The sequence below is a fragment of the Phyllobates terribilis genome, unplaced genomic scaffold (assembly GCF_046119375.1).
Source record: "Phyllobates terribilis strain yellow unplaced genomic scaffold, ASM4611937v1 Scaffold_2__4_contigs__length_985480577, whole genome shotgun sequence".
NCBI classification, from domain to species: Eukaryota; Metazoa; Chordata; class Amphibia; order Anura; family Dendrobatidae; genus Phyllobates; species Phyllobates terribilis.
In genome coordinates, this window is record NW_027362762.1 from 691,943,565 (window position 1) to 691,961,198 (window position 17,634).

The 17,634-nt window shown below is 43.4% G+C and overlaps 1 protein-coding gene across 1 annotated transcript in view; it reads right to left on the bottom strand.

Moving 5' to 3' along the window:
• The window catches only part of MDM4 (MDM4 regulator of p53), a 67,115-nt gene that overhangs the window by 18,055 nt on the left and 31,426 nt on the right, over positions 1-17,634 (bottom strand). Inside the window, exons 4-5 of the mRNA XM_073667037.1 lie at positions 1,445-1,578; positions 260-309 (exon numbers count right to left, since the gene is read on the bottom strand). Coding sequence (XP_073523138.1) covers positions 260-309; positions 1,445-1,578 — 184 coding nt within the window. The remainder of the gene's footprint in view (positions 1-259; positions 310-1,444; positions 1,579-17,634) is intronic.

The following is a 17,634-nucleotide window of genomic DNA, read 5'->3' on the forward strand; positions in this document are numbered from 1 at the left end:
ATCCACAACATCGACAGTAAATTGGCAATTGGAATAGTCATGATGTCCAGAGAACATTTTAAATATGCTTCAATTTAAAGATGTCCAAGATCCTCTATAAATTAAGAGGCCACCTAACCGCACATTACACAGCCTCATCTGGTAGCAACACTTATGTAACGTATTGACTATGCACAATGTGAAGTACTGCAACTGCCATGTCCCAAGAATGGGGGCAATTGTCAGTGACCCTAACACAAACCGGCGCAGAAATAGTTACCTGTGCAAGAAATGCGATGAAGATTCTTCTTTAACATTTCATACAACGGGCTGCAAAGGGAGATGCATGAATTACTAGAATCATAATTTTAGCACTTTTTTGCCTTTTAAATTTGCATATTGACTCAAACTTGATCACTTACACAAAGGCAAGCCTATAACAAGTCTAAAGACATTAGGAAGAAAAAAAAAAGACTCCAGCACTATTACAAGGAATATAGTGGACATGAGCACTCAGGCTCGGCATATATAAGTATATCATCTATAAAAGCTCCCATTAATAGAAACATTTTAATATTTTAACCCCTTCACGACATATGACGTAAACATACGCCATATGTCGTGTCCCTGCCTTTGATGCGGACTCACGCTGAGCCCGCATCTTTCCTCGCACATGGCTGATTTAATCAGCCATTGTGTGCCTCTAACAGCCATAGATGGAGGAGAGCTCCACCCCTAGCTGTTAAATCCTGTTGTCAATTTCTGTAGGCAGTATTTAACACTAAAGGGACTATTAAATACAGTAAAAAGTGAAAAAATAAGCCCTCACACAGCCTTATACCCCCCCAAAAAAATAGAACGTTACAGCGACAAAAGCAATGAAGAAAATGGTCCATGACAAGGCTCCAACCTGCAAAGCTGATCTGGCAACAGCAATCAGAGAAAGTTGGAGCCAGATTGATGAAGAGTACAGTTTGTCACTCATTAAGTCCATGCCTCAGAGACTGCAAGCTGTTATTAAAGCCAGAGGTCGTGCAACAAAATACTAGTGATGTATTGGAGTGTTCTTTTGTGTGTTTGTTTTTCATGATTCCATAATTTTTTCCCTCTGCTTGGTCTGAAAAAAAATTACCCTTTCTGAGCAGGACTGTAATGATGAGCAGGACTGTATTACCAGGTCAATTTTACCACAAAGGGAACATTGTAAATAAAAATCCCAAAAAACAAATTATGAAATTGCATATATTTTTTTGCAATTTCAATGCACTTGGATTTTTTTTCCCCATTTTCCAATACACTATGTGGTATCATTCAAAAGTACAACTCGTCTCGCGAAAATTGATTGATGGAAAAAATAAAAATATGGCTCTTGGGAGGGAGGGGGGTGGGAGGAGGGAAAAATAAAACAAACCAAAGTTGCCATGGCATGAAGGGAATAAAAACACACACTGACGACAGCCATTACCTGGGGTCCTTGACAGAAAATGTCGTAATTCCCAATAGCTTTCCAAGTTCATCTGTGCCACAGTGAACGATGTGTTGCTGCCGCTTGTCATACAATTGTTTCACCATGATGTACTGTCCCAGAAAATGCATAACCTACAGAGATGAAAATAATGGAAAAATGCATAAAATGGAACAGAAAGACACTGATTGGTATATCAGGCGCTCTTATTCATCACTTTAGACAATAGTGCAGATTCCCTATGCAAGTCCTAGTGGGTGTCACAACCAAATGATCATAACTAACATACATTACTGAAATGTTTTGGTTGACCATTATCAGGGCTGAAAATAGATGTGCTATGTAACAAGCCATTAAAAATGTACTAATTACGAAACATTGAATATTGATATCCAAAAAGATACAACATAGTCACGTCGGACAGATAAGCTTGATCAGCCCTCATATTATAAGACAAGGTGCATTACATACAACGCCAGGGCTCGCATGTATACCACAACAGATCAACACTGAAGGCTCCTGTACACGAGACTAAAGGGGGAAACCAAATTCCTTAGTACATCTACTCCGGTTAAAGAGTGAGAAATAAAATTTTAAGAAATATTTTACTGAAATCCATTTTAAAACAAATGACAATACATAGAACAAGGAAACTCAGAAAGGGGACAAGCAATAGTATCAGTGGCCAGGAACCGTTTGCATCAATTCACATACATATAATTGTAATAAAGTGCAGAGAGCAAATAAATGTGAATGACAAATAATGAGTACTGACAATATAATCTATAGATATTGCACAATACATGTAACGGTAGCTTCAGAATACTGAAGATAATTATTTAAGATAAAGTATGAAAGAGGTTGTCCATTACTAGGACAAGCCTTTCTCAAAATGAATGTTTGCCTCTGTTAAAATACAAACACCCATACTCGCCTCCCGTGCCGGCGCCATTCCATCGGTGTCAGCACTCACATGAGATTATTATGTCACGTGAGCCCTGCACTCAAATCAGCGCTGGCGTCGCTGTCCCCGCCTCCGGACGTATAAGTAATCAAGAGGAAGTGAGGGACCCTCACTAACTTATAAATACTAACAATAGAATGACATAATGCCCGAGATGAAGAAGACTCAACAGTACAAATAAAACATGAAGGAAACTAAAAGGCCACTATAGTTGTCAAGTAGCATACTAAGCTGTTATCTGGATCAGGCAATCTGGAACCCCAACACATGTTTCACCCTGCTTTGTCAGGGGGGGGGTGTTGGGTAGGGGAGTGCTAGTTTTTATAGTGGGGATAACCAATCAAAGTTATGATAAATAAACGAGCATACTGATATGTATAAATAACCCAAGATGATCTATGCCATACCACATTGTAGCAGCGTAGCTTTCTCACTAGAAAGGCGTACTTTGGCTTTCCGGTCTGTGGAACACAAGCCAGGTGTGAATATGGTGATGTTGTGGTGAAGGAGCATGCACACACATCCCACTGTGCCGTGCAGCCGGAGACATGGCAATCACACAGTGGTTTAGTCATGGACAAGGGCCAGCTGGCGATCACGCACGCGCATACTGGTTTAGTCGTATATTACGATCCTGGACAATATGAAAAATAAAAATGAATATGCAGATTTTTATTGTGCCTGTGCAACAAAATTAATACAATACCATATAGAAATATAAAAGGCACAAGTAATAGTAAAAAATGTAAAAAAGTATGTGCATATATAGCAACCCAGAAGTACCTGAACGCAAAAAGCACAAATCTCTTTACACACGTATATCTGTATGAGTGCAAGCACAAACTTCAGGCACTTCTGCTACCTAATAATGTGTTCTTCTATAATCTGAACATACAAAATAAAGGAGCCCTGCATTACGGCTCATTGGCCCTCACAATCTGTTTGAAGTATTTTTGGGCAGTTGTCTTTTTTTGCAAGATTATGGTCAGCCAAACCTGCAGATTTCTGTACAACGGTCTGATCCTAGTGTACGTGGGCTCCTGACTGCCTAGAATCACCCCCACACAAAGCAGAGAAATTCAACTTGCCCGATCCTATTGTTTTTAGGAGAGCCAAGCCCCCTCCAAAACCATTCATTTGGCCCTCTACCTGGGTGATCCAATTGCAGCTTACTTTTAATGCTCTGGAGAAAAATTCTGAATATGATCTCTGAATTATAGCAATAGGATCAGTTTTTCTGTTAGATGGTTTTGATAAATAATGACTAAGTGTGTGTGAATATTATGCCTGGCTAGCTTCATAGTATAGAACACTATGAAAAGGTTTACATGGTAAGCCATAACTTATCTTTAGGGCTCATTCAGATGAGCGTATTTTTGATCTGTATGCAGTCTGTATGTTAAATGGACTGAACACAAACCATACATGGACCAATCAGACATACATATTGTGAAGATCTGAGGTTGTGGGTTGTCATAATCACGTGGGTTAACAATGATACTATTTTTAATTCCTTACGTCCCAGGTCTTACAGTAATGATGGTCACAATCCCCAGTCCACAAAATCCTATCCTGGGACTGAGAGTGGGTATTGCCTGGTACAGGGGCAGTGGAACTGTCTCCCAACTTTTAGTTGGCACACAGCTTTTGTATCTCCCACGAGTATAGTCTGCAGTCACAGCCTATGCTCCTCCAGACGACGGATGCCACAACTGTAGCACGTGTATCCAACTCCAGAGAGCAACAAGCCCTCTATTTTCTCGTCAGTGTCCTAAATAGCCCAGGCCGCCCCCTGGAATTGAGCTCGGCCCTCAGGACATCCACCCCACTCCCCAAAGCTAACAGTGCATTGGTCGAGGTATTTTCCTCAGGCCGAGACCCATCACCTGGGACTGCATGTGAGACTCCCTGTGGTGACGGCTCCACTGGGTCTACTATCCCTATCCACACAACTGGACTAGTGACTGGGAGAACAATGGCTAAAGGCCCTTGAGACATTAAGAAGAGTAATGGAATGATTTATTTACCAGATTACCAATCTTGGGTCTGGCCCTTATGTATACATAAGTTCCAACCCACACATCTTCCTCTACTTATGGTCAGTGAATGAATACATTGATTCCTGAAGCTGAGCTGATGAGCAAGCAAATCTCTAATAAAACACAACAATAAGATGGACGTAAACAATGTTCCGTGCTGGAAAAAGTCTGCATCGCTTAGAGCCACGGATTACGTTGTACGTGCATTGGTCCAATAGTCTTTAGAACAAGGCAAGCTCCTCAAGCATTAAATAAAAAGCTTGCGTAAAAAATGGATGCCATACTAACACCATCTGTATGGCATCTGTTTTAACTCTTTCCTAACATTCACCGCACATGTACAGCGCAAGTTGGGAGATTTATGGAGCGGACACAGCAGATAATGGATGTGATACATCGCCAAGAACTGACTAACATTCACTAGTGGATGAGAGCGTTGCATGCGGCTGTTAACCTGATAAATGCCACTGTCACTCTATAACAGCAACATTAAATGCACAGCCTGGGAGGCTAACCATTTAATTCACCCATGGGTATATATATAATCTATCCTACAAGAGACCCAGAGTCAAAGTCCCAAAATACAATAATTTCAAAATATTAAATACAAGAAACAAAAATAGAAATAGACAAATATAAGACATCTCAGTCACCAAATAGCAACGGCACAGGTACTTATGGTGAATGATCCACAAAACAATACTGGGCATGGGGGAGTTACACATGCATAAACAATCACATTACATCATAAACACCACTAGGGGCAAGTAATCGGGCCTTAGCATAATAACCAATGTACATGTGGTAAATATACCCTATGTATGTAAAAGTGCTAGTGCCTAAAATATAAGTGGTTATATGATGTGTAGTCCCCTTATCAGCAAAGCTGATAGAAGACTCGCAATAAATAGAATAAGTAGAAAGTATTAGTGTAAACCTTACCCATGATGTACCCCTGTGGATCTGCACCAGACAGCAGGTGGCTGTCTACTTATTCTATTCTGATCAGATCGCCTGTGTGTGGCAGAAAAGCTCACCGGCTATGAGCGCTGACCACTGGGCGGCACTTATAGCCTACCGGCAATGACAACAGCAGGGGTCTCCTGCAGACACCGGGTTGTCATGCCAAGCCATAGGCAACCTGCGGTCATGTGACATGGGCGCCGATGGGGGGAGGGCTAATGAGGTCCTTCCGCTGTGGCCATGTTAAATGCCGCTGTCAGAGTTTGATAGCGGCATTTAACATGTTAACAGCCGCAGGTGGATAGAGATTCCACCCGCAGCTGTTAGGGCCACATGATAGGTGATCTGATCAGCTGTCATGTCCCTGGAAAGGTGTGGGCTCATATCTGGAAAAGGGTTAAAGAAATACATGCCTATCAAATACACTGCAAATACAAGTACAGCACATGCCGGAAAAGGGTTAAAGAAGCACACCCATCAAAGTTATTATCCACTTATTATACTGGAGTCATCATATTATATAGCATTGTGTACTTACAATTGCTCATTTTGCCTTTCTACCCAGCTAATTCTTCGCTTAACTATGAAGAAACAGGAAGTATCTTGTCCCTACAGAAATAATTCCCCTCTTCAACTTCTGACCCAGCTGCTCTATTCCTCCCCACTATCATTTACTTTTGCAGTGACTGATTACTCATACAGGGAAAATTGACCTCCTGTTTCTATGTAGAGCTTAGAAGGATTCAGCTCGTCTGTTTTTAATCACGTGATGTCATAGACAAAACAAAAAAATACATCAGAAAGACAGTAGAAATGTTAGGAGTTGCCATTCTACAGTTTGATACATTCTGCAAAAAAAAAAACCCACAATGGCGAGATTGGGAACTCAAAAAGGCCTGGACGTCCACAGAAGACAAAGGTGGTAGATGATCGCAGAATCCTTTCATTGGTGATGAAAAAACCCCTTCACAACATCCACCCAAGTAAAGAACACTCTCCAGTAAATAGGTAAATCAGTATCTAAGTAGAGATGAGCGGTGTTCGACTTGAACTGTTCGCCAATCTCAAATTCGAGCTGTTTTGGGCAGTGTTCGAGTTGTTCGACGAACCCGAACGATTTGCAAAAAATTCGGCTGTTCGAGGTTATGTTCGATAACTGTTCGTGCACCAAAAGCGTGTCCTGCATGTCTGGCGCTATTTAGAGCACCAATCATGCAGGGATTGTCTGCCACTCACTGTAATGCCACAGCCATGGTGGTTGTGGCATTACAGTGATTGCCCAAATCGATGGGAACAGTGCCAACAGTGAAACATGAAAAGCCGGCAATTCAGCAGCGGCATACACCTGTACCCGACAATTTAGAACCGAAAGAATAGAGCTTCACACATAGATTAGATAGATATAAACATGTCAGCCACATATATACGAAGTACAGTGAAAGTGCTGCTTACTGTACTTGTCATTTAGTGTAAAGGATTTATTTAAAAAAATAATAGTGTTTTCATGCACCGTCTCTTTAAAAAAGCCGGCCGGCAATTCAGCAGCGGTACCCGACAATTTATAACAGACAGAATAGAGCTTCACACATAGATTAGATAGATAGAAACATGTCAGTCACATATATATGAAGTACAGTGATAGTGTTGGTTACTGTACTTGTCATTTAGTATTAAAATAAAGGATTTATTATTAAAAAAATTGGCGTTTCTATTAAGGCTGATTAATGGTTTGCACCTTGTGGTGAATCCTCCTGTATTTGCTCTCATGAAGTCTTCCCTTTATGGTAGACTTAGATATAGTGTTGAGCCACCCCCGTAGTGTTCGGGTTCGGTTCGGTTCGTCGAACACCGGGATGTTCGAGGAACTGTTCGTCGAACTGTTCGTGTCAGTCACATATATATGAAAATTCTCCTGCACTCAGCGCTTCAGCGTGGGAGAATTCTCACGCTGAAGCGCTGAGTGCAGGAGAATTCTCCCACGCTGTCAGTGACGTGCATAAGGTGAGCTCATGTCCAATGAACTCAGCTCACCTCCTGCACGTCACTGACAGCGTGGGAGAATTCTCCTGCACTCAGCGCTTCAGTGTGAGAATTCTCCCACGCTGAAGCGCTGAGTGCAGGAGAATTTTCCCACGCTGTCAGTGACGTGCATGAGGTGAGCCGAGTTCATTGGACATTAACTCGGCTCATCTGGATGCCCTCACAGAGAGACACTGTGGAGCGCAAGCAAGCCTGCGCTTCTCAGTGTCTGCGGGATGACAGGCTGGATGGCAGCGTTCTGCTGCGGTCCAGCCTGTCATCTCGATGTAGCAGAGCTGAAGCTGTCATGGGAACCATGGAAAGGTAAGGATGAGGTTGCTTTATTATTTTTCTTTTATTTCAGGAGATCGTTGGCTTCAGCTGGAATGGGCGTGATGGTAAGTATGGTTTAATTTAGAACAATAAAGAATTGTGTGTTTATTTCAATTAAAGGACTTTTTTCTGGGTGTTGTGTTTTTTTTAAATACTTTACTAGAAATTCATGGTGGTCATGTCTAATATTGGCGTGACCCCATGAATTTCGGGCTTAGGGCCAGCTGATAATGCCAAGCTGGCCCTAACCCCTTTATTACCCAGTGAGCCACCGCATCAGGGCCCTGGATGAGTTGGGTACAGCGCCAGAAGATGGCGCTTCTATGAACGCGCCATTTTCCGGGGCGGCTGCGGACTGCAATTTGCAGCGGGTGGGGCCCAGAAAGCTTGGGCCTCCCTGCGCTGCGGATTCCAGCCCCCAGCTGCCTAGTTGTACCTGGCTGGACACAAAAACAGGGCGAAGCCCCACGTCAATTTTCTTTAAATTATTTCATGAAATAATTAAGAAAAAAAGGGCTTCCCTATATTGTTGTGTCCGGCCAGGTACAAATAGGCAGCTGGTGGTTGGGGGCAGCCCGTTCCTGCCTGCTGTACCTGGCTGGACACAAATATAGTGCGAAGCCCCACGTCAATTTTTTTTAAATTATTTCATAAATTTCCTGAAATAATTTAAAAAAATTGAAGTGGGGCTTCGCACTATATTTGTGTCCAGCCAGGTACAGCAGGCAGGAACGGGCTGCCCCCATCCACCAGCTGCCTATTTGTACCTGGCCGGACACAACAATATAGGGAAGCCCTTTTTTTCTTAATTATTTCATGAATTTCATGAAATAATTAAAAAAAATTGAAGTGGGGCTTCGCACTATATTTGTGTCCAGCCAGGTACAGCAGGCAGGAACGGGCTGCCCCCAACCACCAGCTGCCTATTTGTACCTGGCCGGACACAACAATATAGGGAAGGCCTTTTTTTCTTAATTATTTCATGAATTTCATGAAATAATTAAAAAAAAAAGTACGTGGGGCTTCGCCCTATTTTTGTGTCCAGCCAGGTACAACTAGGCAGCTGGGGGCTGGAATCTGCAGCGCAGGGAGGCCCAAGCTTTCTAGGTCCCCCCCGCTGCAAATTGCAGTCCGCAGCCGCCCCGGAAAATGGCGCGTTCATAGAAGCGCCATCTTCTGGCGCTGTACCCAACTCATCCAGGGCCCTGGTGCGGTGGCTCACTGGGTAATAAAGGGGTTAGGGCCAGCTTGGTATTATCAGCTGGCCCCAAGCCCAAAATTCATGGGGTCACGCCAGTATTAGACATGACCGCCATGAATTTCTAGCAAAGTATTTAAAAAAAACACAACACCCAGAATAAAGTCCTTTAATTGAAATAAAGACAATTCTTTATTGTTCTAAATTAAACCATACTTACCATCACACCCATTCCAGCTGAAGCCAACGATCTCCTGCAATAAAAGAAAAATAATAAACCAACCTCATCCTTACCTTTCCATGGTTCCCACGACAGCTTCAGCTCTGCTACATCGAGATGACTGGCTGGACCGCAGCAGAACGCTGCCATCCAGTCTGTCATCCTGCAGACACTGAGAAGCGCACGCATGCTTGCGCTCCTCACTGTCTCGCTGTGACGGCATCCAGATGAGCCGAGGTCATGTCCAATGAACTCGGCTCACCTCATGCACGTCACTGACAGCGTGGGAAAATTCTCACGCTGAAGTGCTGAGTGCAGGAGAATTCTCCCACGCTGTCAGTGACGTGCATGAGGTGAGCTCATGTCCAATGAACTCAGCTCACCTCCTGCACGTCACTGACAGCGTGGGAAAATTCTCCTGCAATCAGCGCTTCAGCGTGAGAATTTTCCCACGCTGTCAGTAGCGTGCATGAGGTGAGCCGAGTTCATTGGACATGAACTCGGCTCATCTGGATGTCGTCACAGAGAGACGCTGAGCAGCGCAAGCAAGCCTGCGCTTCTCAGTGTCTGCGGGATGACAGGCTGGATGGCAGCGTTCTGCTGCGGTCCAGCCTGTCATCTCGATGTAGCAGAGCTGAAGCTGTCGTGGGAACCATGGAAAGGTAAGGATGAGGTTGCTTTATTATTTTTCTTTTATTGCAGGAGATCGTTGGCTTCAGCTGGAATGGGCGTGATGGTAAGTATGGTTTAATTTAGAACAATAAAGGATTGTGTCTTTATTTCAATTAAAGGACTTTATTCTGGGTGTTTGTGTTTTTTTTAACTTTGACTATGGGGTTAGTAATGGGGGTGTCTTATAGACGCCTCTCCATTACTAACCTGGGCTTGATGTCAGCTGGCATTATAAGCTGACATCAACCCCAACCCTATTACCCCCTGCCACCGCACCAGGGCAGCGTGGAAGAGCGAGGCTAAGTGCCAGAATTGGCGCATCCTATGAATGCGCCATTTCTGGGGCGGCTGACGGCTGGTGTTTCTAGCCTGGGAGGGGGCCAATATTCATGGCTCCCTTCCTGGGCTATTAATATCAGCCCCCAGCTGTCTGCCTAGCCTTTGCTAGCTATTAAATTAGGGGGGACCCCACGTCTTTTTTTGGGGGGTCCCCCATTTTAATAGCTAGTAAAGGCTATGTATTCAGCTGGGGGCTGATATTAGTAGCCTGGGAAGCTCCGTGGGTATTACCCCCTTCCCAGGCTTCAAACATCTGCCCCAGCCGTCTGCTTAACCTCCGCTAGAGCCTAAAATTAAGGGGAACCCCACGCCAATTTTTTTAATAATAAATCCTTTATTTTAATACTAAATGACAAGTACAGTAACCAACACTATCACTGTACTTCATATATATGTGACTGACATGTTTCTATCTATCTAATCTATGTGTGATGCTCTATCTTTCTGTTCTAAATTGTCGGGTACCGCTGCTGAATTGCCGGCCGGCTTTTTTAAAGAGACAGTGCATGAAAACACTATTATTTTTTTAAATAAATCCTTTACACTAAATGACAAGTACAGTAAGCAACACTATCACTGTACTTATTATATATGTGACTGACATGTTTCTATCTATCTAATCTATGTGTGAAGCTCTATTCTTTCTGTTCTAAATTGTCGGGTACAGATGCTGAATTGCCGGCCGGCTTTTTTAAAGAGACGGTGCATGAAAACACTAATATTTTTTTTAATAAATCCTTTACACTAAATGACAAGTGCAGTAACCAACACTGTCACTGTACTTATTATATATGTGACTGACATGTTTCTATCTATCTAATCTATGTGTGATGCTCTATTCCTTCTTGTCTAAATTGTCGGGTACCGGTGTATGCCGCTGCTGAATTTGCCGGCCGGCTTTTTTAAAGAGAGTGTCTTCTGAGCAGTTTGTCAGCTTTTGGACACCTTTGCAGGTGTTTTCTATGTGTTTCTATGTGTTTTTGTTTGCCTGCCATTGGTTTTAACGGTGTTCGACGGTGTTCTAAGGTGTTCGACGAACAGTTCGACGAACAGTTCCTCGAACATCCCGGTGTTCGACGAACCGAACCGAACCCGAACACTACGGGGGTGGCTCAACACTATATCTAAGTCTACCATAAAGGGAAGACTTCATGAGAGCAAATACAGGAGGATTCACCACAAGGTGCAAACCATTAATCAGCCTTAATAGAAAGGCCAGATTAGACTTTGCCAAAAAAAACATCTAAAGAAGCCAGTCCAGTTCTGAAAAAGCATTCTTTGGACAAATGAAACTAAGATCAACCAGCACCAGAATGATGGGAGAAGAAAGTATGGAGGAGGATTTGAACAACTCTAGATCCAGAGCACACCACATCCTCTGTAAAACATGGTGGAGGCAGTGAGGGCATGGGCATTCATGGCTTTCAATGGCATTGGGTCACTAGTTTATTGATGATGTGACACTGGACAGAAGCAGCCGAATGAATTCTAACGAGCACAGTGCTATACTTTCTGTTCAGATTCAACCAAATGCAGCAAGGTTGATTGGACAGCGCTACTGTAAGGCTATGTGCCCACGATGCAGAAATGCTCCGGATTTTTCCTGAGCGTTTCTGCATCTCCCTGGCAGAAAAAACGCATGCGGATTGTACATGCGGATTGTCCATGCGTTTTCCTGCCAGGGACATGCGGATGTGAAGCGTTCTTCACATGCATTTCCACATGCGGGTTGACAAGCGCTTTCCAAGCAATTTTATCACTTGGAAAGTGCTTGACAACTTGGTCACACTATATAAATCCATGCAAACGGCATGGATTTATATAGTGTCACCTTAAAGAATGGTAAAAAATAAAATATTATACTTACCTTCTGATGGCCCCCGGCTTCCTTATCCGATCCGTCTTGGCTTGCCGGCAGCTCGCGGTGGACTAAAGGACCTGCCGACGTCAGCAGTCGCGTGACCAGTCACATGACTAAATGACGTCCCCGCAGGTCCTTGAGTCCTCCGCGAGCTTCCAGCAAGCCGAGACAAGGACACCGGGGGCCATCAGAAGGTAAGTATAATATTTATTTTTTATTTTATTCTTTTTTTTTTTTCTTTTTACAGGTGCAATGGTACCCGGGTCCGGAGGAGAGTCACCCGGGTACCATCCGCACATTGAAAAGCATGGAATGAGCATCTGCAGATGCAGATTCCATGCATTCTAATGCAAGTCAATGGCGGCGAAAACTCCTCGCTTCCGCACAATAATTGGTAGTGCTGCGTTTTTTTCCGCAATGATAATCCGCAGCGGAAATTTCCGCAGCATGTGCACAGCACATGCGGATTATCATTGGGAAACATGGCAGGCCTTCTACCAAGTGTTTTTTAAGCGTTTCTGCAGCGGAATTGCCGCTGCGGAAACGCTTAAAAAACGCATAGTGGGCACACAGCCTAAAAGCAACCCATTAGGTTTTTTTTGTTGTTTTTTTTTTAAGACAAAGAATTAGAAAACTCTGCTCTCACTGAAGTATGTAAGGGATGCTTGCGCAGTATGATATGGCCAGCCAGCAAAACTTGCAGCGCTGGGAGCCGCGCATGCGCTGTGACGAGCAGCTCCCCGCACGTGTGCAGTGAGGCTGTGTAGTTCCCAGCTTCACTGTGTGCGGCCGGAGCAGCTCGTCACAGCGCGCATGGGCGGCTCCCAGCGCTACAATCTTTGCTGGCTGGCCATATCATAGTGCACAAGCGCCCCATACTTCAGCGCGAGCAGAATTCAAATGTGTGGGCGGCGCCAGCCCTGACTGAATGCAAGGAATCACACCCCGTTGACTAAATGAGCAGGTATGATATTTACATACAAAGTGCTTTATACTCATGATATTAGTAGAGATTTTAATGAAAAAAAGTGTGTTTGTGATGCACATTGCATCACTAACAAAGCAATCGGGCACTTTAAATAGTACACAGGGGACGACAGGTTCCCTTTAAGAAGCCCTCCTGCTTTGCACTTTTTACCTGTATTAATTGCACCTGTTTGAACTAGTTATCCGTATAAAAAAAGTTTCCACTTCCTCCTGACTCCAGCTCAAAAATATTTCCCAGATTCGTACATTCCTTAAATCAAGAATCTGCAAAAACCCTAGTCCATCATCTCCCGCCTCGACTACGGCAATCTCCTGCTCTGTGGCCTCCCTTCCAACACTTTCGCACCCCTCCAATCTATCCTTAACTCTGCTGCTCGACTAATCCACCCGCTATTCCCCGGCCTCTCCTCTCTGTCAGTCACTTCACTGGCTCCCCATTGCCCAGAGACTACAGTTCAAAACCTTAACCATGGCATACAAAACCATCCACAAGCTGTCTCCTCCATACATCTGTGACCTAGTCTCCAGGTACTTACCTGCACGCAACCTCCAATCCTCACAAGATCTCCTTCACTACTCCCCTCTTATCTCCTCTTCCCCCAATCGCATACAATATTTCTCCTGTGCATCTCCTCTACTCTGGAACTCTCTACCCCAACATATCAGACTCTCACCTACCATGGAAACCTTCAAAAGGAACCTGAAGACCCACCTCTTCCGACAAGCCAACAACCTACAGTAACCACCGTTCCACCATACCACTGCACGACCAGCTCTACCCTCACCTACCGTATCTTCACCCATCCCTTGTAGATTGTGAGCCCTTGCGGGCAGGGTCCTCTCTCCTCCTGTACCAGTCGGTGATTTCTATTGTCTAAGATTGCTGTACTTGTTTTTTTATTATGTACTTTTCACATGTAAAGCACCATGGAATAAATGGCGCTATAATAATAAAATACACATGTCCACACACTCAATCACAATCCAACCTCTCCAACATGGCCAAGACCAAAGAGATGTCTAAGGACACAAGGGACAAAATTGTACACCTTGCAGCTTGATGAGAAGGCAACAACTGTTGGCACAATTATTAGAAGATGGAAGAAACACAAGATGACTGTCAATCTTACTCTGCTGCGAGTGGGAGCCGAATTTCAGTTCTTCGATCCTCTCGCACAGAGAGGATCGCAGCACTGCTGCAGAGGGGACAGAGAAATCAATTTCTCCATCTCATCTGTTGCTGGCATCGGCGGGAATTGCACTGCACTCGGGTGATATCCAAGTGCAGTGCGATGTTACACACACACATGCTTATATGGGTGCGTGCGATCTGAATCCAGCATGCTGCAATTTTTTCCCAGCCCGATCGCAATCCGATCGGAGGTGAAAAAAAAAAAGCCACTAAGCACACCATCATAGGATTAAATTGATCCGAATGCAATCTGATTTTTTATCGGATTGCATTTGTCCAATTTAACCGCAAGTGACAGCGAGCCCCAAGAAGAAGGATGAGTACAACCACAAGGACACCGTCCCAACAGTAAAGCATGATGGGGAAAACATCATACTTTGGGGGTGCTTTTCTGCAAAGGGGACAGGATGACTGCACCGTATTGAAGGGAGGATGGATGGAGTCATGTATCGCGAGATTTTGGCCAACAGCCTCTTTCCCTTAGTAAGAGCAGTGAAGATGGGTTGTGACTGGATCTTCCAACATGACAATGACCCGAAACACATAGCCAGGGAAACTAAAGAGTGGCTCAGTAAGAAGCATTTCATGGTCCTGGGGTATCCCAGCCAGTCTCCAGACCTGAACCCAATAGAAAATAGTTAGAGGGAGCTGAAACTCCATGTTGCCAAGCGACAGCCCCGAAACCTGAAAGATTTGGAGAAGATCTGTATGGAGGAGGGGGCCAAAATCCCTGCTGCAATGTGTGGAAACTTGGTCAAGAACTACAGGAAATGTCTGACCTCTGTAATTGCAAACAAGGGTTTCTGTACCAAATATTAAGTTCTGTTTTTCTATTGCATCAAATTCTTATTTTGTAATAGTGAGGAAGGGTGTAACCTTCCCCTGGGACTGAAGTAGTTAAGAATTTCATATCTCCATAGTTAGGCACTCTCTGAACTGCTATTAGGTCAAGTTACGGGGTTAATTTCAGTGGCGCAGTCAGTGGAGTAAGGGGGAAACGTAGTGACAGGGACAAGCATTGGGCATGTCTAGAGGTTAGATATAATTCCTTGTGGGGCTGCAGTACTTTTCATCAGCCACAAGATGCCACTGCTGGGTACAGTTGTCAGTGAGAGGCAAGGAAGTTGCTAAGCAGATGGCTTAGTGGGTGGAGCCTCTGGGTGTGCTAAAAATAGCTTCAGCGGTTATTTTGAGTTCAGTTTAATCCCTGTCAGGGACGTGACAGGAACTCGTATGGACAGTCAGTGAAATTGGCTGCTAGGGTAGATGGGGGCTCTCTACCCTCAGACAGTGAATAATGCAGGAATCCCATTAGCTGGCCGGAGAAACTCAACGGAGGTATTGAGGACCCGGGGCACTTCTAGTCTGCAGGTATCAGAGGAAAATAGGACTCCAGGATAAGCTGTGAGGGAGATAAAGGATCTGGGCACACTGTTGCTGATGAGGAACCATCTCTTAGGCTAAGGAATAGAAACAGAGATGCTTCACCTAAAGAGGGCGCCAGGGCTGAAGATTATTTTAGCACCTGTATGGGAGATAAGAACCCGTTGGGCCTTATCCAATCTACCAGACTGTAAATATTGTAATTACTCCTTCCCCCCCCCCCCCCCCCAACAAATAAAACCCCAGTTATGGTTCATAACTTTGTCTCCTCTGAAATTATTACTGCTCTGGTCCCAGAAGAGAAATGTCTGGAGACAGCCGCGACCGGATGGTGTGAAGTGAGTGAAGAATGTCACATGCACAGCCACACATCAGAGGGAGGACACGAATTGTCTGTAAGGTGCCAAAGCGAGCAGGGGCCACAACTAGCCCACGACTACCTCGCTGGGGCACCTTACAATTTCATGCAATAAAATGCAAATTAATTATGTAAAAATCATACAATGTCATTTTCTGGATTTTATTTTTAGATTCTGTCTCTCACAGTTGAAGTGTACCCAAGATAAAAATTACATACCTCTCCATTCTTTATAGGTGGGAAAACTTGCAAAATTGGCAGTGTATCAAATACTTATTTTCCGGTGTGTATGTATATGTGTGTGTATACATACATATTATTCAGTTATACAGCGCCATTGATAATTCCACAATCCAGCGCTGCAAGGCTGCAGTGCTAACCACTGAGCTACTACGTATATGTATATAGAATTTTTTTCCCCTGCACTTGGAATTTTTTCCCTGTTTTCCAGTTCATTTTATGGTATTGAATGGTGTCAATCAAAACATGTCCTGCAAAACACAAGTTCTCATACGTCTATGTGGACTGAGAAATAAACTTATGACTCTTGGAAGAAGAGGGGGAAAAAACCCTGAAAAAAAATGCAAAAACAGATTGGCAGCATCGGGAAGGGATTAAGGAATCCATTGTGATTATGAAAAATAGGAAATTAATTGGCCTCATGTGTAAAAAACATGTTAAAAAAAAAAAAAAAGCACCGTACGTATGAAAAATTGTTCATCTGAATCTGGCCTAAACGGGTATAAGTGCTATAGGTATTCAGATCAAAATAAATTCATAAATTTAATAACGTGGCAAAAAAATATTTTTAAAAATTGTGATTGGAGCCCAATAAATCAGTTATTCACGGTTTAATAAGCCACAATGCTGTGAACTCTTATTAGCTCTCAGAATTTGCTCTCAGAAGCAAGATCAACATTTTCTATGCAATATTCAGAAATGATGGAGCTCAGCAAGGGGTTAGAAATCACTAAATGCTTTATTGCCTACATTCCTCAACAGAAACAATTGCAACTAAATAAGTTATTAAAATGCATAAGTGTTTCAAATAAGTCACAGAGTGGCCGCCGGCATTGACATACTAGTAATGAAAGCACAGTGTATTTAATACTTTGCTGACAGAACCACGCTGTTGTAACCTTCACTTATCTTTTTTTTTAAGTCTTCCACAAACTTTCCATTAAGACCCTAGTCAGAGACATGGAAGATAAATCACACGGATTAGTTGTCACCACATAATAAATCTGCTATTGTTTAAATTCTTTGTCAGGGATTAGAATGGCTGATTGTTAGGAGATTGCTTTCTCCAGACAAAGTGCTAATCAAGCACATCTTATTCAAAGGCATTTAAGGTCAAAGACACTGGTAGGCTGTCGTCCCTAAATAAAATACTGGCAACATATCAGAAGAACCCCTTTGCTGTAGGATAACTGCTGTAGGGTAGTTTACTGTTGCATTAATTGAACAGAAAAAAGTTATTCTGAAGTTCTAGCAAAAGTAAAAGAACCTGTCATTTGCTCAAAAAAATTGAGTTAAATGAAGAAAATAATTAAATAAAATCCTTGATGTTCCCTGAGCCTGCTGATTTTTTGCATTTAGCACTGTATCACTTCATTGCAGAGATATTCAGAATTGTTGTTTTTGGGGTGCAGTTTGTGAAAT